The sequence below is a fragment of the Tiliqua scincoides genome, chromosome 1 (genome assembly GCF_035046505.1).
Source record: "Tiliqua scincoides isolate rTilSci1 chromosome 1, rTilSci1.hap2, whole genome shotgun sequence".
NCBI classification, from domain to species: domain Eukaryota; kingdom Metazoa; phylum Chordata; class Lepidosauria; order Squamata; family Scincidae; genus Tiliqua; species Tiliqua scincoides.
Window position 1 is genome coordinate 81,132,809 of NC_089821.1, and position 27,896 is coordinate 81,160,704.

At 41.2% G+C, this 27,896-nt stretch overlaps 1 protein-coding gene across 4 annotated transcripts in view; it reads left to right on the forward strand.

Moving 5' to 3' along the window:
• The window catches only part of LOC136636632 (kalirin-like), a 91,884-nt gene that overhangs the window by 28,699 nt on the left and 35,289 nt on the right, over positions 1 to 27,896 (forward strand). The window contains exons 3-16 of one of the 4 annotated variants that reach the window (XM_066611817.1): positions 697 to 801; positions 6,659 to 6,754; positions 7,556 to 7,689; positions 9,319 to 9,385; positions 9,812 to 9,915; positions 12,037 to 12,106; positions 13,827 to 13,913; positions 15,480 to 15,572; positions 16,628 to 16,678; positions 17,970 to 18,047; positions 18,443 to 18,628; positions 20,885 to 21,056; positions 24,146 to 24,387; positions 26,634 to 26,881. In XM_066611817.1, coding sequence (XP_066467914.1) covers positions 697 to 801; positions 6,659 to 6,754; positions 7,556 to 7,689; positions 9,319 to 9,385; positions 9,812 to 9,915; positions 12,037 to 12,106; positions 13,827 to 13,913; positions 15,480 to 15,572; positions 16,628 to 16,678; positions 17,970 to 18,047; positions 18,443 to 18,628; positions 20,885 to 21,056; positions 24,146 to 24,387; positions 26,634 to 26,881 — 1,733 coding nt within the window. Of the gene's footprint in view, positions 1 to 696; positions 802 to 6,658; positions 6,755 to 7,555; positions 7,690 to 9,318; positions 9,386 to 9,811; positions 9,916 to 12,036; positions 12,107 to 13,826; positions 13,914 to 15,479; positions 15,573 to 16,627; positions 16,679 to 17,969; positions 18,048 to 18,442; positions 18,629 to 20,884; positions 21,057 to 24,145; positions 24,388 to 26,633; positions 27,684 to 27,896 lie in introns of those variants that run through there. The other 3 variants (XM_066611814.1, XM_066611815.1, XM_066611816.1) reach the window with 3 other exon arrangements.

The window sequence follows — 27,896 nt, forward strand, 5'->3', positions numbered from 1 at the left end:
CTACATAGATGTGGTGCCTTTTTTGTGTTGCTGATATGGGTGTTTTTAAAGACTATCTTAATCAATGCTGATAGCATTTTAGATTGCGATAGTGGTATGACTTAGCTGGATAACTATATTTATCCTTTGTACACAGTTTTAGGTGCTGGTGTAGCAGAGCAAATGATACAGCAATTTTAGAAATAAATGTAGCTAAGGGCCTAGTATGTTGCAGTATTAGCCCACTAGCAAACTTTTTAAAAAATGGAATTCTTTGTCATTCCTGATCTGCTTCTGTGATGGACTGGTGGGGACAAAATAGTCCTCTGTCTTAAGTACCATAATGGCAATTCCTAAATACTGAAGCAATCAATACTGTATTTATGGAGCCTTTTTTTGGTCTTTAAAGGAAACTGATAAAGGCGATGTTCTTATTTATGTGTGTTTTTATTGCACATTTTATATGCAAGTCTGTGTTTACCTGCTCCCAACTCCTAGAAGTTGGACTATCTAAAAATTATTTGCCTTATAACAGATTACAATGCAGTAGCTGGCTCTCTCTCCTGTTCCCCCCTTTCTCTTTTCTCCTCTGGCCTTTCCCCCCATATTTTGATTTGGTCTGATCATAAACTACCAATATCACAAAGATACCTGGAAAGGGCTCAATAACTTTAATACTATCTTCCTCCTTTTTAATATAAATTCTATTGCTTTCAGAAGAGCAAGAAGGGTTGGGGCGAAGATGAACCTGATGAAGAATCTCATACACCACTCCCCCCTCCTATGAAGATTTTTGATAATGACCCCACGCAAGATGAGATGGTAGGGCTCTGAACTCTTTTTAATCTCCCCCCCCCCAATGATGCTTTGAAAAGTTCTCCTAGGACTGAAGGAGTCGCACAGTCCCAGTAGCCTACTGTATTTTGCATTGGTGTTTAGTTATCCTCGCTATGTACCCAGTTCAGTAGGGTTAAGCAAACCACTTTAGCTGATGTTTTCCTTTAGTCAGGATATTTGTGACTCTGCCTACATACTTCTATAGCTTGCATTTTCTTCATTGGTTTTCTGTTTCATAACTTTTGCTATAAAATAGGGGTCTTCAAACTTTAAAATACTCTTCAGGTCAATTTACATAACCAACCAATCAACCTAACCCTGTATATGTAGGACATTTTTTCATCTTGCATAGAGCACTTGTCAGTCGTCTTGGCCCTTCACTGCATGTGCACACTGAAACGTACCCAAAATTCATCTGCAGTACAGGGAAAATCACTGGTGGTGGACTTTCAGGGAAGTTCCTTTGTCATTGCTAATACTACTTGTGGAGCAATGACCATGTATTATTAGTCCAGTATTCATCTGTGTTGCAGGGAAAACAGTGAGCCAACATGAATTGGGCAATAACATTTAATTGGCCTGCCACAGGTTGTGCTGGAGTCTAGAGAAACTTTCTGCATCCATTGGTAGTCTACTGAATGTTTTTGCCTTCCATGACCTTGTTTCTAGGAATCTTTTTAGTATGACCGATGTCATATTTGGTTGGTCATAAGTTTCAGCCTCATAAATTATTTCCCTGCTGATATAAGCAAGCAGAATCTTTGTTTTCCCCTCCTACAGAAATATGAAACAGGACAATACTGGTACACTTTGAAACTATTTTTATAGTCCTTTAAACTCTGTCATAGGATTCAGCATACAAGTCATGCTGTAAGCCCAATCCTATTGGCTCTTTAATGTGGGGTGTTCTGTATTAAAATGGCAGTTGATGTACACACATGCATGCAGTGCAGATAGGAGACACCGTTTGCATTGTAATACAGAATTTACCTTCTCTTGAAGCTCAGCCAGCACTAGCTTCATACATACAAATAACCGTGGAGCAGTTGCTTGTAACGTGTGAATATGTGAGACATTTCCTGTAAGAGATAAGGATCGGTTTGGTATCATGCAAAACTGTCGAAGCTATGCAGGATCCTCATGCACAAATTGCTTACCAATTCATCAAAAATATTCCACTTTTGTACAAGAAAGTTCATAAAGGCAGCTTATGCAGAAAAATATGACAAAATGGTTTCCTATCCCACAAGGGCTTACAGACTTTATAATTTTTTTTTTTCTTTTTAAAGATATAAGGAGACACCAGCAAATAGTCCTGGGAAAAAGATGCTGTGCTGGGGTGAATAGACATTTACTATAGACAGTAACTAAACATCACAATAAAAGCCACTTAAAGGTGCCCCTTTACTCGGATAGCAGGGTATTAGTCCCGCAAAGGGATCTATTTACGAAATAAGCCAGTGTTGCACATTAAATTGTAGGAGACATCTCTTCTGTGGAAGTTTGGCCCCTTTTGAAAAAAGACCACATTCTCCAGCCAAGGAGACTTAAGGTAAACTAAATCTGAACAGGATCTCTTATTGTGCCCTGCTACAGTATCGTAGCTAGTGCTTTCTCTCTCACACACATATCTTGTCTTACTAAAAGAGAATACTCACCTGAATGCATAAACTGCATCCAAGTGATTCTCAGCAACTTGATGCTCAAAGCTCTCTCATAGTAGAAAACCGGATTTATAGGATTCAGTCCTTGGCTGCTTGCCTTAGGTGAGCTTTTTTTATTGTGCCTCAGTGGTGTCTCCATTATTGGAGGATGGAGAAAATTACAGGACCCATGGAATTGCCAGAGCCTCCCTTGTCCCCCTAACTCTGCATATGGCAGCCTGGCAGGGACATGGACAGGCTTTCTGTTCAGTTTCGTCCTGATTGGCCCCTGTACCCTTCTAGTCACACACTTCTTGGAGCAGCGCTTTGCAGTAGTTGCACTTTTCTCTGGGAATGCTTGCTGATCCGCTCTTCTGGATTGGCTTGAGCAGCCAAAAAAAAAAAAAAAAAAAAATACATGTTGAGCCTCATTATTCCTGTGGGTTCCATTCCAAGCACTCACTTGGATGGCAAAAAACACACTATTGCAAATCAGTTTTTAAAATAATAATACAGGTATTTATATACCGCCTTTCTTGGTTGTCATATTTCTCCTCAGACTTTAATTCAAGGCGGTTTACATAGGCAGGCTGTTCTAAATCTCCGTAGGGATTTTTACAATTCAAGAAAGGTTCTATCTTTCAAGAACCGCACAACATTTCAGATCTTTTCTGATCTGGTATCACATTCTGGCCTCCAGTTTCCTCCCACGCAGGCTGACAAGCAGCTCCTTCATCTCTCACTTGAAGGGTGGCCAAGACGCTTTTTTGCTCACACCAGAGAGCAGGTGGAATAACTCGGCTCGGCTTGTCAGCTGCTTCAAGGTCTTGCCATTCATGGTGCCGGTGGCCTCCGAACTGGCAACCTTCAATGCTATCTTCAGGCAGTGCTTCAGGCAATGCTATCTTCAGGCAAACGGAGGCTCTACCCTCTAGACCAGACCTCCTTTCCCCCCCAAAACAAAGTTTCTTTGTTCTGGTGATTTAAGAACAGCCTTGCTGACCTTTGTGATGTAAGATAAGAGTCATTAAGAAGACAATCCATCAATTAGTCATCCTCTAAGAGCTTAGAAAGGAGCTTCACTCAGCCCCTCCCTTCACGAATGCAAAATTATCACCTTTTTTTTCAGGTGCTCAGGGGGAAGGGAGGGGTTGCCTAGAGAGAGAAGGATTGATGGACTTTCAGACAGCTGCCCTCTCTCTCCCATTAACGAGGCTATTGTTAAGGGAATGTTCAGTTTTTTAAACTGTGATTTTAAAGGGGTGCATTTTTCCCCTTCTCCAGGGATCAGCACATTCCTTCTCATTTGCAGGGGCCATTCGTGTTGAGTCAAATCCGTATATAAAAAATCCGCATATAAATAGGCTGGACCTGTACCTTGTTCCTTGTGGGGTGCATCTGCAGGTCCTAGAAGAGTTGAAGAATAACTGGCATGAGCTTTGGGGTAAAGCTACACATGATCAATTGTCAATGTAATGTGTATGGGTTTCTGTCCCTCCCAATAAAAGCAGCAAGAAGCTGCAGTCTGCTCTGGCATTTTGTGCAGGACAGCAGGGAACACTTATCTCTTTTTCTGCAGGCTGTTTTTAATTATCAAAATTGTCCTTTCCCCCCCCCCCTCTTGTGTGGCAGAAAACAAACCTAAAACCAATTTTGGAAGTAGATTTTGATTAGAAAAATGGCCTGTTGGTAGGGCAGGGAGTACCCTCTTCATGCTAACTTCTGACTAGGACAGCAATTTCACACCCAAACAACTGTGGGTTAAAAAAAAACTTTCTGCGAGCATGTATGTCCTGAGCATCACACCATGTTTGACCCCAGTATAGAGTTTGAAACATGTAGGTTTTCAGGCATCCTTGGTGAACACTGACCTTTTTTAGCTTTAGGCAAAAACAAGGGAGCAGTCCCACAAGCCAAAAAAAACCCGAAACCTTCTGTTGGGTTAGGGAGACCATTTTAAAGCAAAATCAGTTGCAATGTGAGTGCACTTTAAGCCAGGTAGCTGTCCTTCAGGGGCCAAAACAACCATTTTGTTCTGCAGTTCCATTCCTAAGTCAGAGTCTCATCCCCTGAAGAAGAGCTACTTGGCTCAATATACAATAGGAGGACTGTAGTTTGGTTTTTCCTGTCGCTTATTAAATGGCCTCCTTTGGTCATTGGCACCTTGTGCCGACTTAGCTTTAGTAAAGGTTATGATCTGATTGCCTGCTGTGTATTTTTAGAAGAGAAATGGCTGGTGGAGCAGTCTTAAGCATTTGTGTCATTTGTGTATATATATATTCTCCATTTTTATTAAAGACTGCTAAGAGACTAACCTTGGGAAGGCAGCTCTTCGTGTATCTGACTTCGTGTATCTGACCTTGCTGACTTAATTTGAGTTGTTGATTAGTCCAAAGTGAGAGAGAAACTATCAGAAGAGACTGCCAAAAAATGTCTAGAAATAAGTGTTCTTGGGGATGAAGTGACTAGGATGATGCATCACTCAGCAGCAGTTCTTAACCAGCTTTCACCTGCCAGTGCTGGCTGACTCTTCTACAATGGTCTTCTTATTGAGATGGCCACGTGCCTAATCTTTGCTGTCACTTCTCGGGGTCCAATTCAGCCACACTTACTCATTTCTCTATTTTTCTTGGCAGTTAATTGCTTAAACTTTCTCCCCTCTGCTACCAGCCTACACCTGATGGGATGAGTAAACTTTGTTTTAAATAAATCCTTTATTAGTGTTTAAGCTCTGCCTGACCTTTTGCGGTACTGGGAGCAATATCCAAGTAGTCTGCAGTCTCTGGGCTACTTTTCATCTACCCATTTGGTGTCATTTCACATGGAGCAAAAGGGCTTTTTTGGCATGGACCTAGAACAGTAAGGATGAAGGACTGTCAAAGGAGAGGTTTCCTTTGAGGTTAGCCATGCCAGTTTGGAGCCAGGGCTTTCTGACTAGGTTCTCTTCTTTGGCTGCATCTTTGCTTTTCATTAGCAATTGTATTCCTGGTGAACTTTGGGTCTTTCCAAGGAGTGAGAATGAATCATACATACAATCATACAATCCTTCACATACCACCATTTTGTCCTATCATCAAATAACCTCTGATCCTGCTGAAAAATTGGTGGAATGCGTCTCATCCCACTTCTGATTTGTCCAAAGGGAGGGGGGAGGTGAGGCAAACAGAGAGAGATCTAAATGGTCTTCCAGTGCAAATTCTGTGGCTTTAAAAAAAAAATCTAGTCATCATGACTGAGGGAGAGATTTGCAAACCCTGCAACCATGTATTTTAATTATCTGACACTAGAACACAGATGAAGCGGAATGTGAACTTATCAGATCAAGACTTTAAAGCCATGTTATGAATTGGATTACTCATTGCTGCTTTGAATGTTGCTTTTCTGTTGTGTTTGACATGGAGTGGGATAAGCTGTACAGGCATCACAACATGCTTGTGGTATCTTAAGGGGGCATGCAGAGTTTGAAGCTTGACATGGAAGGGCTCTAAACTCTCTCTGGAGATTCTCCCTTCAGCAGTTTTGGTATTCTAGAGAGGTGTATAACAGATACTTCTGTCCCTCTTTCCATTTATGTCTTTGAACATTAGTCCTGCCTGTTGCCACCTTTAAAGTGACTGTCAGGACGGGGATGTCCTGGGCATTTAGCAGTATTTGGGGGGTGAGTTGGGTCTGTGGCTTTTGGAGACAGAGTACTAGGCTAGGCTGCTCACTAGTATGACTAGTATGCTGTGACCTTAAATGTTTAGGAGTGAGGCTAGCAAGAGATGGCAAGGCTTCCTCTATCTAGTGTGTTGTCAGAAGATATGAGAGCCCCTGAAGATGATTTGAACTAGACTTCTCTTTTATTGGTAGTTCTTGACCTAGTGCAATGATTCTGAGAACTCAAGATGTATTTTAAGAATCATACTGTTTGAAATATGCTTTCATAATTCCTCCTTGGTTCTTTATGTCCTTGAGAAAAATTAGTCAAAAACTGCAGGTATGTGTTCCAGCTGCCGTTCTAGAGCTGGCTCTCTGCTTTGCAGTCTGCTGCTGAATGCTGCATTTCATGACCTTTCCTTTTCAACTTTCCATGTACCTATCATATGTGTTCCTGCTTGTGCCCCAATATGTGGTCTCAAACTGCTAGTATATCGGCTTTCCTACTTCCTTCTCATCCCTGCTAACCTGCTGTTCCTTTGCAAACTGGTGTCTTGCAGTCCTCCTCTTTGCTAGCTGCTCGACAGAGCACCTCTGATGTCCCGACTGCTGCGGATCTTGTCAGTGCAATAGAAAAACTGGTCAAAAGCAAACTGGTAAGTGTGGATCTTGCAGAGAGAGAGAGAGAGCTCCTAGTTGGGACAATAACTCTGCAGCTTATCCTTTTGTTTTTTCCCTGCTCTCCTCCCTGCTGTTGTCCTTGTGCATAAACATTGAGTTGCATTCTCATGTTGGTTCCATATTCATTTAGCTGATGGCTAAATTCCAATACAATGGTTTTGCAAATGCCTCTTGGTTGCTCCTGTTGATATGTTGCTGATAGCCAGAACTTCTTATACATTCTGTACAAATTACCTGCTAAATTTCTAGAATTGAGATGCAGCACAAGGTGTTTCCCTATGGCAATGTTCCTAGAAGTGCCAGCTGTAACTATCCTACAAATGTGTACCTACAATCATGAAGGTGGTGGTAAGATTCTTAAAAACCTTTGTGCAGAGCAGGTTCTCTGTCACTGAGCCTCTGCTCCCCCCCCCCCACACACACACAATTTATAGGCACCACAAAGGTTTGCTGGACTGTTTCTGTGTCTTGAAATTCTAATATGAGAAGCAAATCTGAGATGGAGTAGTAATTAAAACTCTGAGATCGTTCTTGGGGGTGAAAGAAGTTCTCTTGGCACATGAGCAATGCTGTGCTGAATGATAGCAAATCTGTTGTGCGGTCTTCCTTCCATAATTGTGAAAGGGATGAGACTTGGGGAAGATGAAGGGATCTTTTACCTAATGTGTGAACCTCATCTTTCCCTCATACGCATTTCTGATAAGTTCTAGTCTGTAATCATGCATAAGATCTTTTGTTTACTCCGGTGTGTGTGTGTGCTTTTTTTTTTTTTTTAGACATTAGAAGGAGGTTCCTACCGAGGAAGCTTAAAAGATGCCACTGGATGCTTGAATGAAAATGTGAAACCTTCAACTCCTCCTTCAAGAAACCTTGAAGAAGAACAAAAAGCCAAAGCTATGAGAGGCAGAATGTAAGTTAATGTCAAATTGGTAGTAATCTTAATTCTTCAAATAAGCATCTAAAAATCTGGGGGGGGGGCATTCTGAGTAAATCTGGCCTAATATAAATATACTGGCATATATTGTGCACCTGTCATCTTTTTAGTGTATACTGAGAATGCAGCATGGGGCAAAAGATGGCCATAGCAGTGTTCACAGTGTGCCATTGTGGTGTGATCTCGGCTTTCCACTTGCAAAGTGCTGCATGTGTGTGCACCTACAAAGCAGTTGCAAAACTGCTCTAGGATTTTAGGGTGAAGGGAGTAGCTGGGTGATTGTCGTGGGTCCTAGTCAATAGCCATCCTCCATAGCTGTCTTTTCCCCAAAGTGAACCAGGCTGAAAATCTGCAGAACCAGAATATGGTGAGATCTGGCAGAAGATAGCTCTTTGGGGGTGGCAAGTAGCCTTGTACCAAACTTGCTATTAGCATGTTGTTCAGTCATTTGCTTGTTTCAGACAAAACAGATAACCTTTTTAACATGGGCTTTGGTTTCTGAGGATGTGGGACCTACTTCAGGAATGGAATGTGCTCCCCATCTGTAGATGTTCTTAGATCTCCTCTCATGCATAGAACTTGTAGGAACTCTAATGGGATGAGTGAAAGCTGCACAATTTGGGATGCTGTGTCAGCATACTCTTGCACTGCACCATAGTTGTACCTCAGTTCACTTTAACATAACCTTGACTTCACCAGTTAGAATTCAAAAACGTGTACAACTTCCCATTTTCACCCTGTAGGCCAAGAAGAACATTGCATGGCATCATTTTCTTGTAGATTCCTCAAATAATGCAGATGTGGGGAGCTGTATAACCTGCATGGGTGCCGGGTGGTTTGTGAGGTATTCAGTCCCAAAGAATCCCAAATTGAATGTTTAAGTATATTTTTTGTTACATTCCTCCTCCCAGAGATGGACCGAAACTTCAAGGAAAGATCTGTGCATTTTGATTTTAGACAAAGATTTTATTAGGAATTCTGTTGGCATTGGTCTGTTCAATCTGTCTGAATTGCCAACATGAGTAGATGCTCCCTACTCATGTTTGAATCTAGTCAGGGCCTTGATGAGAGATGCCCTGGGAACCTAATTTATGGCGCACTGAGAACTAAGACAGGATGTTGTAGACCAGTGTTTCTCAAACTGTGGGTCTGGACCCACTAGATGGGTTGCGAGCCAATTTCAGGTGGGTCCCCATTCATTTCAATATTTTATTTTTAATAGACTTGATGCTACCATGGTATGTGACTGCATTTGGGGAAATGTTACAGACCTGTTCTTTTAACAAGCAATATGTATATTCTTTTAACAACAATAGTAAATGGGACTTACTCCTGGGTATGTGTGGGTAGAGTTGCAGCCTATGATTGTTAAAAAATGCTGCTGCTTGATGTCACTTCTGGTCATCACTTCTGGTGGGTCCTGACAGATTCTCATTCTAAAAAGTGGGTCCTTGTGCTAAATGTGTGAGAAACACTGTTGTAGATTTATGTTTATATCTCTCATATCTTCAATAATGGAAACAATTCTACTCCAGTGAGGTGGTGAACTCTATCTGAAAGATATTTAGTCTGGCCACTACAATGTACACATCTTTTGAATTCTAGGTTTGTTCTAAATGAACTGGTACAGACAGAGAAAGACTATGTCAAAGATCTAGGAACTGTAGTGGAGGTGAGTTAAAATAAATTGAATATATTATCTTTGTAACTTTTTAAAATAACAGAAGGTTAACAGTGAACTTCATCAACAGAAAACAGATGGTTTATCTTCATCTGAGGGCAAGCAAGAAATGTTTTGACAAACAGTCTTAGAATGGTTTGTAAATAATTCTTCTAAAATTCCTGTTAAATTTTAGTTGCTGTTTGCTGTATACATATAGAATATGTTATCAGATCTCACTGGAACATGACATATAATTCAAAAATGCTAAAACTGCAATACTGAAGTTACTAAAAAAGGATCCATAGTAACCTTGTGAGCACAGAGGAAAAATCTCTATGATGTATAACTTATTCTTTTTTGCATAGAATGTGAACATACATAATTACTGTTCCCATTCCACTCTGCCATAGCTTAATCACTGATTTTCTAATAAAGGGATTCATGAAAAGAATAGAAGAAAAAGGGGTTCCTGAAGACATGAAAGGGAAAGACAAGATTGTGTTTGGAAACATTCACCAGATCTATGACTGGCACAAAGAGTAAGTTTCTAATTGAGTATTAAATGATTGCTGCAATGGACAAAATGTTCAGAAGAAAATAACTTTGTTATACTTTAATCTGAACCACTGCTCTCTCCTCTCCTGCCCTCCCCTTCAGCATACCCCCGTGATGCATATCTCCAGGTAACTAAATGGCAATTTAAATGTAATATCACAAGGTAGTCGATTCTGGACACATGGGAGACTTCTAGTCTTAATTGCTTTGAGCCAAAGCACTCAAGGTCTGCCAGATCACTGTGAAACTGCTACAGCCATGTCCCAATGGTTGGATTTTAAGCTTAAAGTTCCATGTTTGTATACGTGTTGTGGCCTGTTGATGTGCTGCCGGTCTGACATTTAACCCTGTATCTTGAAAAAGACAGGTCATTGGACTTCAAATTGCTCCTCCTCTGGGAAACACTTTTTCATACTCTGTCTGCTCCAGAACTGCTATGCCTTGACAGAGGATTCAGGGTCACATTATCAGGCATGGACTCTTTGGTTCACATTGGACTCTGAGTAAACATGCCTCTAAATTCTAGCCATCATTACATGTGAACTGATAATCAGCCATGGAATGCATTCCTGAAACTTCTGGGGTTGCACATTGGAAGAGTAGATTGGTAGTGGAAGATTATCAGTCTTTCAGGGACACCTTCCTGCCATTACTGATTTTTGGAATGAACTGATGTTTCTCAAACTCAAAAGTTCCTTAGAAGCATAGTTTGGAAATTACTGGGTTAGACAGTTTTGATTGATGCATGAAATTGGTGTGCTGGCAGATGGTCTTTTCTTTCTGCTGAAGAAGTGAGCAGGTCTCTGTGAATTTTGGAAAACAAATAGTATACAGGTATAACCTAATTATCCACGAATTTTTCACCATAGGTTTTATCTCAATGCAATGAGAGGGGCCCTTTAAATCAAAGGAATAAAGATGTTTAACAATAGCCTCGTTCATGTGGGAGAGGGCAGCCTGCTGACAATTATTCTCTCTCCAGGTACTTAGAACAGCTTCACTTCCAGGCAAGCGACCCCTCCCTTCACCCTGGGCATGTGAAAGAATGCAAGTCATTATTGCCTCCTCCTTTCTTTCGCTTTCTTCTCCTTTCTTTCTTCTGGACTCCCAGGAAATGGAGGGGTTGCTGCCTTTCTAAGTGCCTGGAGACTGTCTCTGCATACATTACAAAAGGTCAGCAAGGAGACATTGTTTTTTAAATGGGTTTGCTTTAGTGCAATTTTTGCCATCCACATGGGAATGGAATCATTTTGAATAACCTGTTATTAGTTAACCTGTTAAGTTGGAAACTGAGCTTTTTTAAAAATCCTACTTTTTACAAAATAACTTTCACCATACCTGGTACTTAGTGCCTGGATAACTGCACATTGCACCTGAATTCTGCCCTTACTAGCATGAGGCTAAAGCTCTGACAATTAAGTGTCCAAAGTCTATTGTTTCACGCATTCCTTCGGTCATGAGTGTTCCAAAACCGCAGGTCGATAAACCCACCAAACAAAGGGCAAATGCATGTTATGTAATGGGAATTACTGAATAGATAACGAGTCACTAGGCAGGTACTATCTCCCAAATGATTGATGCCAAGAGAGTGCCAGTGAAGGACAGGCATAGGAAATGGATCTGGTGTCAGCTTGCGCATCTGCTACAGCTAAGCAGAGGGGGGAATGCAGAACACTCCCTTGTGGTTTCAGTCTACCTTGCTATAAAACAGTAAAAAGCACATAGGATACAGCATTGTCTGGGTTCTGACTGAAGCTTTGCATTGATTGATTTGCAATTGCTGCAGTCATATTTCTGGCCTCCTACAGGTTCAAAACAATGCAATTAAAATTATTAGAACTCTGCATTTTAAAACAAAAATAGGCTGATCTGAGAGCTTTCTTAATTAGCATGTGATGATAGAAAAGTATGCATGTGTGCCCCCCAAAAAGGAAGCATCACACTGAAGAGAGCAGGAACAAGAGACTGAGTAGATGACCAAGTGACGCTGAGTTTTGGAGTGCCCGTCAGGGTGATATTTGAAATACAAGTATTTCTATATGAAACCATACAGTGTTTGTATAAGGAATATTAAGATTAGTTGTCCCCTGTTTTTCCTCCGGCAGTTTTTTTCTGGCTGAACTGGAAAAGTGCCTTCAGGAGCATGACCGTTTAGCACAGCTCTTCATCAAACATGTGAGTTGTGTGTTTGTTCGTCTTTAAGAAAGGGGAAAAATAGCCAGAATGTGGCCTAGTTTTGCTGACTCAATACATGAAAACAAAGTCTGTACAAGGCTAGACCACTGAATGTCAGGATTTCCCTCAAAGCATAATTTATTAATAATAATATTAATATCCTGCCTTTCTCCTCGGAGGGACCCAAGGTGGCTTACAAAGGCTAAGAACATAATTTAAAAAACAAGATAAAACATATTTGCAACACATCTTAAGAACAGCAGTCAGATAAAAGGGTAAAAGAGCACAGATGCATGTTTGCTTTTTAAGTATGTATTTTGTCTTTCTGGTCAGAAGTTGACTTTGGCAAATATCCACAGAAGCAATAAGTTAACTATAGTCGTAATTGTCTTTATGTGTTATGTGGCCTTTTCTGTTGACTTAATGGAGTGAAAAGTAACTCTGTAGGGGAATCTTGACTGGAAATGTGCCCCCCTCCAGTCCTGTATATATGGTTTTCCTTCCTGGCTTTGTATGTGTGCATGTGCCTTTTTGAAGTAAAGAATTGAATGAGTTATACCCTGGTCAACTGGAAACTAAAATCACAACTTTCAGTTATATTTCCTATTCCAACAGTCTTCTGTTTACTTCTGCTGGGATTACAGAAATAGCATATCATGAGTAGCTTGATGAGTTTGGTTCTATTTGAATTCCAGATCTATCATATGTCGTCAAGCGTGTTCCTCAGGAGCCATGAGTGGGGGGGGGGGTGCAGGGGGTAAATTGTGCCCAGGCTCAAGGTCTAAAGGACCCAGAATGGAGTCAAAGGAGGGAAAGCTGGACACTTCCTGGAATTTCAGCAAATGTTTGCATATATTGTTTGAAGACTAGCATTCACATTTTGTGTAAGCCTACATAATTTATATTTTGTAAATTGTAGAAATTATGATCCAGTGGAGAAGGGAAGGGGCCCAAAATAAACTCTATACCCCTGATAAAATTCCTTTCCAAAGCCCTGATGTTCCTGTCTTAGTTTCACAAAGCGGTAGTAACTTGCACTTAAAGTACAAACCTAAGTGTGTCCACTCAGAGGTTCCATTGTGTCCAGTGAGGCTTACTCCCAGGAAAGTGTGTATAGGATTGTAGCCTTAACACAGCAGCCTGTGAACCAACCACTTTATATACTGATATATTTGGCTGACTATAACAACTACTGGGTTTTACTGTTGCTACAACCGTCTTGGTATCAGCACTTTTGATGTTTACCTATTTGCTCTCTGCTAATGGTTGGCTTCTTCAGAAGTTAGATAGACAGGATGAAGCAGCGTAACATTTTAATAGTATTTTCAGCTGTCCATCAATTGCCATGTGACTAGAAAGCAATTCTGGAGTTTTTCAGAGTCTCCTTGATGTAGTGACATTTTTTGATGGGATCTCAGGATTAGTTTCAATCAGTTGGCAACTATATATTAATATGTGTGCTGACCCCTTGAGGACTCCTGGTCATCCCACATGTGATATTCCCCATAGGGACATTTTCTCTGTTTCTTCTGTCCCACCATCCTATGATCAGATGCGAATAGCTGAAGCCAAACAGAAGTCAGGAAAGTGCTTGTCCCCAAAGCGCCTTCTGTGCTCGGGCTGATAGAAATAGTTTATGATTTTACTCTTGCTGTCTATTCTGTGATAAAAGTTGATGTGTGTGCTTAATCAGTCAGCTGTGTCAAATTTACTCTTGCAGGAGAGGCGATTACACATGTATGTGGTATACTGTCAAAACAAACCAAAATCTGAATACATAGTTGCAGAATATGGTGCGTATTTTGAGGTAAGATTTAGCGTTGTTCACCAGATGCCTCATCATGCAGCTTAAATATACCCTTGACAGGAGGAGCTGTCCCCTCACATTTGTATGCACATGGCAGTGTCAGCCTGTATCTCCCTGCTGGGGTGGCTGACTTTACCTCCTTTTCTCTTTGCCTTTCAGTCAACATTGACTCGTGTTTTAGCAGTGGATTCCTGTTCTTGAACTCCACCTTATACCCAATGCACTGGTTGCAGTGGGGTCCCTTAACCAGTTTCCTAGTTCTCCCTTGCTTTGTTACATCTAATATTGCATCTTCTTTCTATTTGCTGTATCTGAATAGCAAAACAGAAGGTGAGGGGACAAAGCTTTGTATCTACCACCTAGTTTTACATAGGAGTCAAGTGGGCCATGTGAACAAAATAGGCACTGTTGAGAAAAATTGTCCTTCACGTAAGATTTCTAAGTTTATAAGGGTTTGCCTTTTGCAAATATTGTAATGGGGGGCAGAGTGAGGATTGGAAACTTGCATCAAGATCATACAAGAACATGGAAGGATGTTAACAATAGTTTGTGATTCCTAAACCTTTATCAAAGAGCTGCAGACTCTTGCGTCACATTTGGGTCTAGAAACCCTCATTAATATTACGGAACCCTGACACAACCCTTTAAAAGTTTGTCATTGCTTCAGGTATGTATTTTTGTAATGTAACCTTATTGCATCTGCTCAAACGAAGTTTCTCTATATCTAGAAGTGTGTATTTTGTCTATACGGACATGCACGCATGCTCTTTCTGTAGCACAATTTTTACTTCGCTAGCATTAGCCTTTAAGATGTTGTAATCTTGATTGTGTTGCTGCAACAAAGTAACATGCTTAGGCCCAGAAAGTAGCTTGTTAGTGATGTGTTCTGCTACAGTGTCATGATCAGGTGGCAAAACCATCCACAGGTTCTCTTCACTGGGAGTATGTTTATTATCTATGCCCCCCCCCTTACATCTTGGGCTACTCATTTTACTGGTATACCAAAAGAAAAAGAACGTTGTATTTAGGAGTATTCTGAATAGCCTTACTCTAATCATGACCAGAATATACAAGTGTCACATCTGTTCTCTTGTTTGATCTACAAACTTTGTTACCAGCTGAATAGAACAGTATAGCTCTGAGGTTCTCAAACCGGGGTGTCAAAACACTCCTGCCTGAGAGCCTCAGCCCTTGGGAAGGCAGGGGGAAGGCAGCGACATGATCCCCCATCATTAACAGGGGCAAAGAGGGGCTGTTTTTACTCACAGAGGGCTGCTATAAGGTTCAGGAGTTGTGGGGAGCCCCGCACAGCCCTCTGCAGGGCTCTTTTGAGTCTTGGAATACTGAAAAAAAGCAACCACAAACCACTTCTAGTTTGCAATAGCCTTTTTCAGTATTCTAAGACTTTGCCCCCATTGCTGCCTTCGCCCCCACCCCTGCAAAGACCTCAGGAGGACTCTCCTGAGAAGTTTTAGAACCTGTGGTATAGCTGTTTGACTTGACAAGATGTTTTCTGCTATAATTAAATTCTTAATGTTATCTTATTGCCCTTATTTTATTTTGCAGGAAGTGCAGCAAGAAATAAACCAGCGGCTAACTCTCAGTGACTTCTTAATCAAACCCATTCAAAGAATAACAAAGTACCAGCTGCTACTCAAGGTGAAAGAAAATATGCTAGTGGAGTTGTGTGTCTAGCACCAAGTCAGTCAAAAACAAAATTGCTAATGAAGTCTAAAGAATCAAAATGCTCCCTAGATGCATACAAGGGGGTGAACTTTGCCAGTCCTCTTCTCCTGCAGCCCTCTGTGCTGTTCCTTGTGAGGGATGGGGGACCCATCCAAAGTAGGATGACATTGGCAAAAATCTATCTACTCTTGTATGAATGAAAGTGTCTTTTTGTGGGATGCACCTTCACTGATCTGTGGGAAGTCTGTCATTAGCACTTGTACAAAGCATTCTTAGAATAATTATGTGTTTCCACTGGTTCATAATTCACTGAATTTGAGCCAATACATGTGGTTATCTTTAGATGATTATGTTAGAATCTTACTTTATAGGATCCCCTATATTAATATATATTTCAGTAATTACTCTAGCAAATATTGTGAAGGACCACTAGCTTTTATATGGACTAGTCTTCATTGGGGGCCCTGTTCTGTGTGTTTCCACTTGAAGAGCTACCAGCGATAGGGCTTTTTTGTGGTAGCACCTGGTTTGTAGGATTTCTACCATGTAACTATTCTACTGAAGGGTAGAATATTATTATTTTTCCAGACATTTAGCTGGAGCTAAAGAGATTTGCTGTTGTAATCAATCTGCCAGCGGGTTTTTTGTATGTTCAGTATATTGTAAGTCGCATAGAACGCCATTAGTTAGTAAGTGGAGTTATAAGCATTCTCACTAAGTTAAACCACCCATTTTCCTTGACAGACTCTTCATTAATTGTCTTCTAAAAAGCAAAATGGGCTGTATCCAATAAAGTCATGCATCTTTTGTGTATGTCCTGTGTTACATACACAAATCCACATCTTAAATCCAAAATATTTCAGGTTCACATTTCAATTGTAAAATTTCCCAAGGTAGTCCAGTACATTTAGGGAATGTCATGTGATCTCTTCCCCCAGCTTTTTCATTTCAGCAGGGAGACAAGTGCACCCTGGTCTTTCATCTTTGAAGATGACTCATTTATAAGGGGATGTCTGTCTTTTCTGTAGGACTTTCTAAAATACAGTGAAAAAGCTGGACTGGAATGTTTGGAGATAGAGGTATGTCTTTCATATTCCAAATGCAATGTACATATGGATAACTGGCAAAAACAGAACGAAAATTCAGGTTTTTGTTGTCATTCCTGAGATACTTACTTTAAAGCAGCATTGATTTTCATTAATGTTGGGTGCATGCAAATTGCAAACTAGGGCTAAAGTTCGCAGATTAAAATCTAATGAACAGAAATTGATGTCACTGTATAATTTGAATGTCCATCCTCTAGATCAGGGGTCTCCAAACCTTTTGGCCAGAGGGCCACATCAGATATCTGGCATGGTGTGGAGGGCCAGAAAAAAAATTTAAATATAAAATTTAAATAAATAAGTTAGAGATGGAACTTAGATGAGTGAATAAATGAATGAATGGGCTCATTCATTCCACCTCTCTGGCCCTCAGAACACTCTCCAGACACAATCAGAGCACAGTTCTAGTCATGTTCAGTTGAGTGGGCCAGAGGCTTTCAGGGGGCAAGAGGTTGACCACAGGCCAGAAGGAGGCTTGCTGCGGGCCACATCTGGCCCCCGGGCTGGGGTTTGGAGACCCTTGTTCTGGATCTCTTTCCATTTTTCTTTTGTCATTAAGAAATGTCACAAATGAACTAGGCGAGAAATCTGGTGTAGCCTAGCAGTCAAGATTTTTATGATGAATGGGGAAGACCAAAATTTACATATTGACCAGAAACTTGCTGAACCATCTTAAGCAAAGATATTTCTCTGATAATGATTTAGTCTGACCTACTCGGATAAGAAAAGAGGTTTCCATAGTTACAGCATTTGTTAGAATGGAGGGCTATAGGTTGGAGGTATGTTTGAGGGGGTTTGCTCCAAAGCAGGAAGGGAAAGTAATTTATCTAACCCACCACTGCTGCAGCAAGATGCTTTCACTTGCACTATGACAATGGCAACACACCTACAAGGTAAAGCTTACGTGAGAGACCTTCCCACTGTCCCAAACAACTGGCATAGTAGCACCAATCTACATATCTAAACTTGAGGCAGGCAGTGATGAGCTAGGGGGGAAAAAAAGGATTTTGCTATAGTTCCGTTCAGCAGCAAAAGTCCTGCTACAGATACCTCAGCCAAGGTGAAATTAGCAGCAGTACACCAGCCACAGGCCTTTTTCATTGATGGCACCCAGACTGTGGAATGCCCTTTTCTGGGAGGTGCAGGAAGCTCTTTTTTACTGTGACATGGCTTGCGGGGATGGGAAGGCTTTGATGGAAAGATTGGTACATGGAGGGCTCAATCCTGAGTCCAAGGCTTAAACTTCCTTTTGTTCTCTCTCTGACAGAAAGCTGTGGAGTTAATGTGCCTTGTTCCAAAACGCTGCAATGACATGATGAACCTGGGCCGCCTTCAGGGCTTTGAGGTAAAACCCAGTTTTATTTTTGAGTATGAATGGACATAATGCCACTGTTGGCACTTAATTCTTTGTCCCAATGGGGAAGGCCTATTTCTTGCTAGCTTTGGCATAGTCTTACAGTGCTGTGTACATTCAAACAAACAAAACACCATTGCCCTGGTACCACACAGAAAGACTGTGTGTGTGTTTGTCCCATGCTGCATTGTGGAAGGCATGGAACGCAAGTGAATATACATACTTTGTGTGCCAAATTCCCACGTTGTGCCAGTGAAAAGTTTGCAGAGATCAGACAACAAATGTGTGCGCATATACTACATATGTTACATGGGTGTTGCTTGCATTGATGTTTGGTCTTCCACTTTCCTTACTACCTGAATTAAAACATTTTTTTTATTCCTTAGGGCAAGCTGGCAGCCCAAGGGAAGTTGCTGCAGCAGGATACTTTCTATGTAATAGAACAGGATTCTGGTGGACTATCTCGGCCAAAGGAACGCAGAGTGTTTCTCTTCGAACAAATAGTCATCTTTAGTGAACTCCTTAGGAAGGGCTCTCTAACGCCTGGGTACTTGTTTAAACGGAGTATAAAGGTAAGAGGCTAGGCCATAAGAGTCATAAAATTATAGAATGTTGGAAGAGACCTTAGAGGTCATGGTATGGTCAGTAACAAGCTTCCTTTGTAGTAAACTTGGCTTTCTTAAATCAGTGGGGAGACTAAGTACAACATACTCTACTATACACTATATATGGTATAGTATAATATGGCGTAGCAGTGCCCTCCTGCTGCCTGTTTGTGACTTGCTAGGTAGCTAAGGGCGATAGTTGCATTCTGCTTCTGTGCAGAAAGATGGTGATTAAGTCCTTTGCAGTTCTATAATTTGATGAGAAGATCATGTCCCTAACAATCTCCAACTGTTTTGGACCAGAGAATATGATGTGTATATATAATGTGTCTAACATAAAGAGCTGCTGCCAGTTCAGTGTAGAGAGATGGACCAATGGTTTGACACGCTATCTAGCAATATCATATGGCAGTCTGCTGGTGGGGTGGCAAGCAGGCTCAATCCCATACCCCCATGCTTGCTGAACTTCTGATCCATCTGCATAGGCCTATGGCCTTTCTTACACATGGAAAAATAATTTTAGGAGGTAGTAGTGGGGCCATGTAAACTTTTCCCTGTTCACGATTTCCCATGGGTAAAATTGCCCTTTCACAGTGTTTTAGCTGTGGGGTTCCAAACCCATATCTGCAATGGCAAGCACAAGGTGAAGTTGATTCAAATTGAGAGAGTAGGAGCTGGACCCATAATGTAATAGCCCTTAGGATTTGGAATGAGCTCCATCAAGGACAGGAACGTCCTTGCAAAAGGTGCTTTTTGGAGCCTTAGTTGATATGATGACAATGTTGTCCTGATTGAACTTTGCTGTGCTAAATTTCTTGTTTTGGGAAATGAGTTTGTATTCTGTGTAGTGGTTGTGTTTTACTACTTGTAAATAGCTTTGTGCCTTGGTGGGGTGGTATTAAATGGTGATAGATGAAAAATAAGCATGTATTTTAAATCCACAGAATGGGAAGCAACTGGAGTGGTTTGGTTGGGGAAACTGCCAGAAAGGATTCAGTATTATTTCTCTCCTTGCGACTTCTGTCTTCTCAATCATCCCCTCCCAAAGAGGCTTTTCATACTATCACTGTGCATATTTGCATATACCATGTAGCTTGACCCTGAATTTGGTACATAAATGCAGGATGAAGGGCTGAGCTGATGGGAATACAGATACACAAATCACTACAGACATAAGGCAGCCAGTGTTTTTCCTCTGACTATAGTGATCTGGACCAAGGACCAGTTCTTAAGTGTAAATAGACATAGAGCAATGGCTTGAAACAGAGTCACTGGGAAGCTGTTGCTATAAAGCAGTTCTCTGAATGGGCATTCAGGTTATTGTAGATATAAATTTGACTTTTGTGCCTCTTTAACCCACAGCTTAGAAAGCCAAAAGCTGAAGCACAGAAACATATTTTTCACATAACCCCAAGTGATATTTGAGCCTATGCCAGAGTTGAATCATCATACTCACGGGAGGGGGGGAAGAGAGCAAGGCTAGATGGAGAAATTATTTGTGGACAGTTCTTCCATATAACGAAGATTTGTGTTTAAGTGATTTTAATTGGAGTCCTGATATGTTTTCTCTTAAGGAATATGCCTTTCTGTTGATTGTATTTATTTCCAAGATGCCGGAAACTTCTGTTTTGGAGGACTTTCAAACCTCCACGGTGGTTTAATTGTTGCAAATTGCTAGCAGTGCTTTCTCTGACAGCGTTGCCTTTTAAAGAAAGCAGTAACTCAAAGATAATTCACCTGGCACAGTAAGTGAAGAACACAACTGAAAGCCAAATGTGCCCTACAGGATGCTCCTTCCAGATACCTCCTTGTCTGGGGAGGTGTAATAATAATAATAATAGTAGTAGTAGTAGTAATAGTAGTAGTAATATACTGCTTTTCAACAAAAAGTTCACAAAGTGGTTTACAGAGAACATCAAATACCTAATGGCTTGTGTCCCAAAAAGGCTCACAATCTAAAAAGATAAAATAACACCAGCAGGCAGCCACTAGAGAAGACACTGCTGGGGTGAGGAGGGCCAGTTACTCTTTGCTAAATAAGAGGAGCACCCACTTGAAAAAGTGCCTCTTACCCATTTAGCAGGGGTATACTTGTTTGTTCAGTCTGCTGTGGTAGGTCATGGCTGTCATTTGGCCCCCATGGCTGTAGGCTTCACCTGAGCATGCTCTTTTATTTGCTTTAAATTGCTATTGACGCTGACCTTTTTGGTGTTTTACTTTTAGATGACATACCTAATCCTTGAAGAGAACGTGGACAATGATCCCTGCAAATTTGCTGTCATGAGCCGGGAAACATCAGAGAGGTTCATCCTGCAAGCTGCCAATCCTGAAATCCAGCAAGCTTGGATACAGGACATCAATCAAGTCTTGGACACACAGAGAGATTTCTTAAATGGTAAGTACATTCACTGTATTGTGAAATCAATGTACTTCTTGAGTTTTAAACCTCTGCACAAACCCCCCTGCGCTGCCCTAATACTTTGTTGTAGGCCAGCGGTTCTCAAACCTTTTAGCACAGGGACTCTCTTTTTAAAATGACACATTATTGAGATCTACCTAGCTTTACAAGACTAAGGGCCCAATCCTAACCAGACTTCCAGCACTGGCATAGCTGTGCCAGTGGAGCATGTGCTGCATCCTGCAGTTTGGGGGGCAGTCATGGAAGCCTCCTCAAGGTAAGGCAAAGTTTGTTCCCTTACCTCAGAGTAGCATTGCCCTTATGTCAGTGCTGGAAAATTGGTTAGGATTGTTGCCTATAAAACAAAACAAAAAATTGCTTTGCAAGCCATTCAAGCATCTTTTTTTAATCCTTTTTATCATGGTGGGGAGGGACCATCTTCTGACACGTTTGTACTCCAGGCATGTCAGATTGGGACTATTCTGGTGGCTCTGTGTTCCCCTTCACCTGGCCTTTGATAAGAGCTAAGGCAAGGTTGCCTTCTCATGAGTGAATGCACACATGTGGCTCAGTTTCGCTTTCCATAGTGCTCAATATATTTTCCTTGTTGGCTATCAGCTTGTCAGTTTCACAACCCACCACAAATTGGGCAGCTACCTACTGGTGGGTCCTGACACACAGTTTGGGAACCATGGTTGTAGGCTTTTTCATATCTGTAAAGCACGTGCACACTCACACATTTGCCTGTTGCTGTCTTCCCTTTTATATGCTCCATGATGATGGAAGTGCAAAGTGTATGCTGAACAGAAATTTCTGGGTAAAGATTAAAATCTAGGCTACATAATCTTTAAAACAATAAACCTTGCAAAATATTGCACAGTGTGGCCTCTACTAATATTTTAGTAGGATGTCACAGTGGTCCTGTATAGAATCCTTACTCCAGGGCATCATTAATCTGAGTTAGATGGTATTTAGTTAGTCCAGCCTTATCATTACAGCCACCCTAAAATTCAAAGAATCGTTAATTACCCCAGTCTCTACGCAACACACTCACTGAGTTAGAGCACTAGTACTCCCAAGTATCATGGGGAAGAGCTTTAAATAAGTCCCAAGTTACAATTCTGCTTAATATTTAAATCAAATTTCCTAATTCACCTTGCTAGATAGGCACTGTAATTTAAAATACTCTAAATGTGTCCTGTATCAAGCAGATGTTTTACATTTATGGAGGGAATATGCTAAGACTTTCCTTAGTTACTCCTTCCACTTCACTGTTCTGGCTGTTCCATGCACAGCCAGTCTTGATTTCTTGTGAAGTTAGCAGACTGTAATCAATAGTTTTAAAAATGGGAGAGGGGGACCTCTCAGCATTTAGCTTACATTCATTTCCTGCTCTTCCTCCTTCCTCCTAAGAAGTATAGAGCAGTAAACTTTTTTCTTCAGAACTACTCTGTGAGGTAGGTGAGGCTGAAACAGTGGATAACTGGACCACTGCTGACCTAGTGATAGCACCACAGTGTGCATGGAACAACTCAGTAAGCTGATCAGCTGTATAATCCTGCTAACTGGTAAGGATAATCTTACCACTGTGTGTGTGTGTGTGTGTGTGTTTTGCTCTTCTGATTAGAAGGAAGGGAGTGGCAACACTCTTCTCACTCCTTGGCAGTACAGGTCCCTTGGCATCCATAGTATTGGTATCTGCTGTTTTGACTCTCAGTGGATGTCAGGGGACCTGACCATAGTGTAGTCTCTAGTTTCCCAGAAGCTACTTCCAGATTGTGCTGAGGCCCACGACCCCCTACCTTGGCCCAGAATTGCCCCAGAATGTATTGCAGAAGCATTGCACTTCAACTATTCATTCTGGAGTGTGCCAGAGCCAAGGGAGGGGATTGCAGGTCCCAGGACAACTCAGAAGTGGCCTTCAAGGACACCAGAGACTGCCCTCCATCCAGTGTGGTTTTTGGTGCTAAGGTAGGGAATGATTTTTACTTTAACCTTTTTAAAGTGAATTTGACTATCCATGGATTTTGGCATTTGCAAGGGGGGGGGGTTTCCAGGAACGAAACCCCTGCAGGTGCCGGGGGCCCACTGTTTTGAACAGATATCCCACCATGTGCAAATAAACACCATTTGGAAAACTGGGTAAGTATAGACGACTATTCTGACTTACCCAAGGTCACCCATGAACCAGGGTGTGTGTCATCCATCCAACCCAGTAACCTAAACACTGCAATGCACTGGCTATCTGAAAACACCCCTCTCTTTAGTAGAAAAAGGAAGGTTGTATCACCTTGCCTGTGTAATATTTCTCATCCTTGACCAAACCACCACAAAAAAAGGGGAATTCTGTAGTACTATCACAATTCTTTTCTCATTACTTAAGAAATATCCAGCTCTTACGGGAGGGTTCACAGAAGCCTGTCCACAAGGTTTCCAGCAGTGGTACCCTGAAAGTTGCTTCACCATAGCTTATTCAGTGCTGAAGTAATTTTAATTTCAACAGACTTCTGGAAAAGAACATGCATGCAGCTAGTAATTAGTCATTTCCTATGGCATATTCTTCTGCTGCCTCCTCTTCTTCACTTCCCCCTGTTTGAACAGAGCCCTTTTCTGCTGCCCTGTCTGAACAGCATTGCCTTGGTGCATTCTGTGTGCTTTTCCTTTTGTGTTTTCACATGGAATGCGAGTCTACATGCCATCTACTCCTGATTAGAACTGATCAGTCCAGAGCGATGTATGTGAATTCTGCAAAAATGATCTACATCCAATGAAAGGATGATGGGCTCCATTGCTCCAGGATTGCTATAATCTGTACTGGCTAAAAAAAGGAATTGTCTCCAAAGAGTCAGAGGCTATAGTGCTGGATACTGTACTGTGTGTGCTGAGCCAACACTTATTCCTGCTGTTCTTCAAGAGTAACTTACTGTTTCCCAGGTTTACAGCAGAAGCATTTTCAGTTTTATTCAAGGGTGTTCCCTCTGCAAAATACCACTTGTTTGAAACTAGGAGTACCTGTTTCCCCTTACCTGAGATAATGTGGTTCATAAACAGGGAGGTCTGTACTAACTTGTAGTCTTCTGCTCCAGCACTACAGTCTCCTATTGAGTATCAGCGCAAAGAGACCAGCAGCTCTGCTGTAATGAGACCCCAGACCAGCAGGGTACCTCAGCCTATCACCAGGCCCTATTCTTCAGGTCCAGTAGGATCTGATAAACCTTTGAAGGCTACAGTGCGTAACCCATCTCTGCCACCTCTGAAGATATCTACCTCCAATGGCAGCACGGGGCATGAACAGCACCAGCCTGGTGACAAGTATGAACAGAGCAAGGTATGTGTGTTTCGTAGCTGGCTAGGTGGTAGGTCTCTGTAAAATGATGGGAGTGCAAAAAGAGTTTAATTTGGCTAGCTGATAATCTGAACAGTGGGTTCAGATCCCTGAGCAACTTATTATATAAAAGATAACTGCTCATACAAGATACCAATGTTCTTTATCTGAAGTATACTAGAAACACACTCCAGGGGATCAGAGAAGCCGACCTTGAACAGAACTACCAGCAACAGCAGAGTTAAGGAAGGTCAATGAAACTTGCCCCTCCTGTTGAATAAACAGAAGTGCCTTCTGTTCACAGAAGAGAAACTTAAGATAAAATCTTCTGTCAAAGAGGTTAAGGATTAGGGTTAGGCTGTGGTGAGGTACTGTATCTTGGTGAGGTACTGTAGAAATCTGATTGCAAATGTTTTTCAAAAGAAGACTGAAAATAATGCAAGAGAATAGTCAAATTAACTTGTGCCTTTATGTAATGGAAAAGTATACCAGAGCACATCTCGTATAATGCAGCCCTAAATGTTTTGTGTATATCTTTTTCTAAGAGTGTGCTGCACTCTGATTTTTGAGCAGAGGAGAGAACAGTGCCGGACATGTGTAATCATTTGCTCTACTGCCATTTTTCCAAGCAGTCTTCTCCCCTCTTTCCAAACTCCACTGCCCCGGTGTATGTTTACATGGGTTAGTTTTCTGGGCTTTAACACATGTGCATAACATGTAGTTTGCCCACAAGATGCTAAAGCAATACCCCAAAGGATGAGGAGACAGATCATACAAGGCACAACAGCTCAAAATATTAACTTAGACCTGCTTTGAATAGCTTCAGGTTGTTGCTGTATCTGGCTTTGGCTGTTATAAGGCTGGGCTTAACATGCTTTTATGACTTGCAGTTTCTGGGAATCAGAAGGATAAAAATTTCCTTCAGGTTTTGTTGGCCTTCAGCAATCTTTCCCTTGCTTTGTCTCCTCTGATTAAATGGTGCAGAATGGTTTCTAGGCAATAAAATGCAAACACACTTAAGGTAGCTTATCAGAACATATGGTAAAGTACAAAGCAACTCTTCTTCAATTACTGGTAGATGTTTTGTGCAGGTGAATAGGTGCTTGTGATGTGTGTGGGCCACATCTGTTGTATGGGGCGGTGCTGCCCTAAGACATCTGCCAACCATAATCTGCATCTCTGATGCAGTGGACAGTACGTTATGCTGCTGGCAACATACCCCTTTTCCTTACCCTGTGTGTATAAATTGGAAATTCAGAAGAACTTGTACCCCAAAGGCATGTCATGTAAATGTGACATTTGAAAAAAATAAATCATGAGTCTACCTGTTGTAGAGAGAAGCACGTCCCAATCTGACTGTTTGGAAGGGAAACTTGCCTTGTGAAGGAAAGGTTTGTAGTCCATACAAAGGGACACAATGGTACTTTCATGTATGTTAGAAGGCAAGGATGCATTGTATAGCTGCTTAGATAATGTTCTGTGATCCAATTCCCAAGTAGAGTTGGAAGAACAAATAATATATCTCAGAAAAGCAATTTGTATGTACAATAAGCCAATTTAGTACAGGGGTCCTGTATCCACAGATCCACTTATCCATGGATTGGGTTTGCAGGGTCCCCCACGCAGGATTCTGCCACAGGCGCACCCTCCAGAGGCTAGGACAGCTGCACTTCCCTTGCCATTGGAGGGTCATCTGAGCCTGGCAGAGACTACAGATATCCATCTGTGGCCTCTGTCAAGTTCAGACTGAGCCTTGGAGGCAAAAACACACAACTTCCAGGTTTTTTGGGGGGGGGGGGCTCCAGGCTTTCCTGGGCCTCCCAATGTCCCCTTGTAAGGCATTAAAAACATCACTTCCAGTTTCAGATAAACCAGAAGTTGTATTCTTTTACCAATGTCCACAGCCTCTGCTGAGCTCAGAGGACCCTCTGGAGGTGAGGGGAATTGAGCTTGCCTCGCCTCGGGGGGGGGGGCATTCACCTATATCCATGGTTTCATTTAACCACGGGGTGTTCCATAACAGAACCCCCAATCATATGGGGGCATGTCTGTACTTAATAATTAATAATTTGTAAGTATTTTCAGCTACCATACTCTTTCCTGTCTGAGTTGAAGGATTTTGCCCACTGATGTACCTTTGCAAGGAAATTGCAAGATGTCTTAACACTCCTGGCATACTTAAAAGTGCTGCTAAATGAGCCCTTGTGCCAGAGCTGCCATGTCACTGTTGCCTTCTGTGTCTTTCTCAGAATGACTTGGGTGGGTGCAATGGGACCTCGTCCATGGTGGTCATCAAAGATTACTATGCACTGAAGGAGAATGAAATCTGTGTCAACCAGGGTGAGGTGGTCCAAGTACTTGCCATTAACCAGCAGAACATGTTCCTTGTGTACCAGCCGGCCAATAACCATTCACCAGCAGCAGAAGGATGGATCCCAGGGAATATCTTGGCTCCACTTACTAAGTCAACTTCAGATAATAGCGACGGAAGCTTAAAGTAAGTGCTGTGTTGGATTCCCTGGGAGCAGTATGTGGATTTTTGAGGAAAAATAAAATCCAAATGGTAGGATTTTCCTGCTTTTTTATTTTGAATCTACAGTGCCATTGGAACAACTTTGCTTGATACACAGCATGGGGTATCCATGTTGGGATAATCGGGTTTTTGTTTTGGTTTTTGTTCATTTTTTCCTATAGTTTGTAAAAAATTAAAAGGCATGTTTTATGTTTTTCCATCCTTTCCTAATAATGGACCTGATTGGACTGGACTTCTATTTATCATGTGTTTAAATTGCTTATATATATATATATAGAGGTTATAATGGCATAGAGCAAAAAAAAGCCACATACATCAGGCCTTGTATTGGATTGAGTTCTGCTTCTCAAGGAAGAGATTTTATGTTGTCTATGGCAATTGCTTGTACAGCTTGTAACATTTTTTTATTTTGAATTTTTTCTTCTGTTCACATAATATTTTGTAAATGGTTTGAAAAATCCCATTTGGAGTACATTCCTGTAAAGTATTTTGCACTATTTAAAGAAACCCATATTTGAAGTCAGGTTGTGCAATATTATGGATAGTCGCAATGTTCATCATTGTATCTGTAATGTAACTAATAATTTTAAATGTACTATTTTAAATATGTAAAATAAATTTTCACCATGAGCATGTTTTGATGAGGTTAAAAAGGACCAGTTTTTACCCTCTTTGGTTCTTCTTTTTCACAATGTTTTGTTTCTTATTTAACAAATGTGTGAATACTATTCCCCTTTTTTGAATTTTGTCAGTTTGAAATAACTAAATAATGCAAGAAATTTTTTTGATATTAAATACAGAAGGTACAATCCTTTTCCATAAAACCTGTTGAGATATACCTTTTTTTAATCTACATTTGTCAAATCATTCAGTGTTGGTTTTCTCTCTCAGATTTGTTTTATGGAGTATTGTTGCAGAAAAAATGTTCAGTTTGAGTTCTAAATACTGAAGATTAATTACTGACTGACTAATTGCAAAG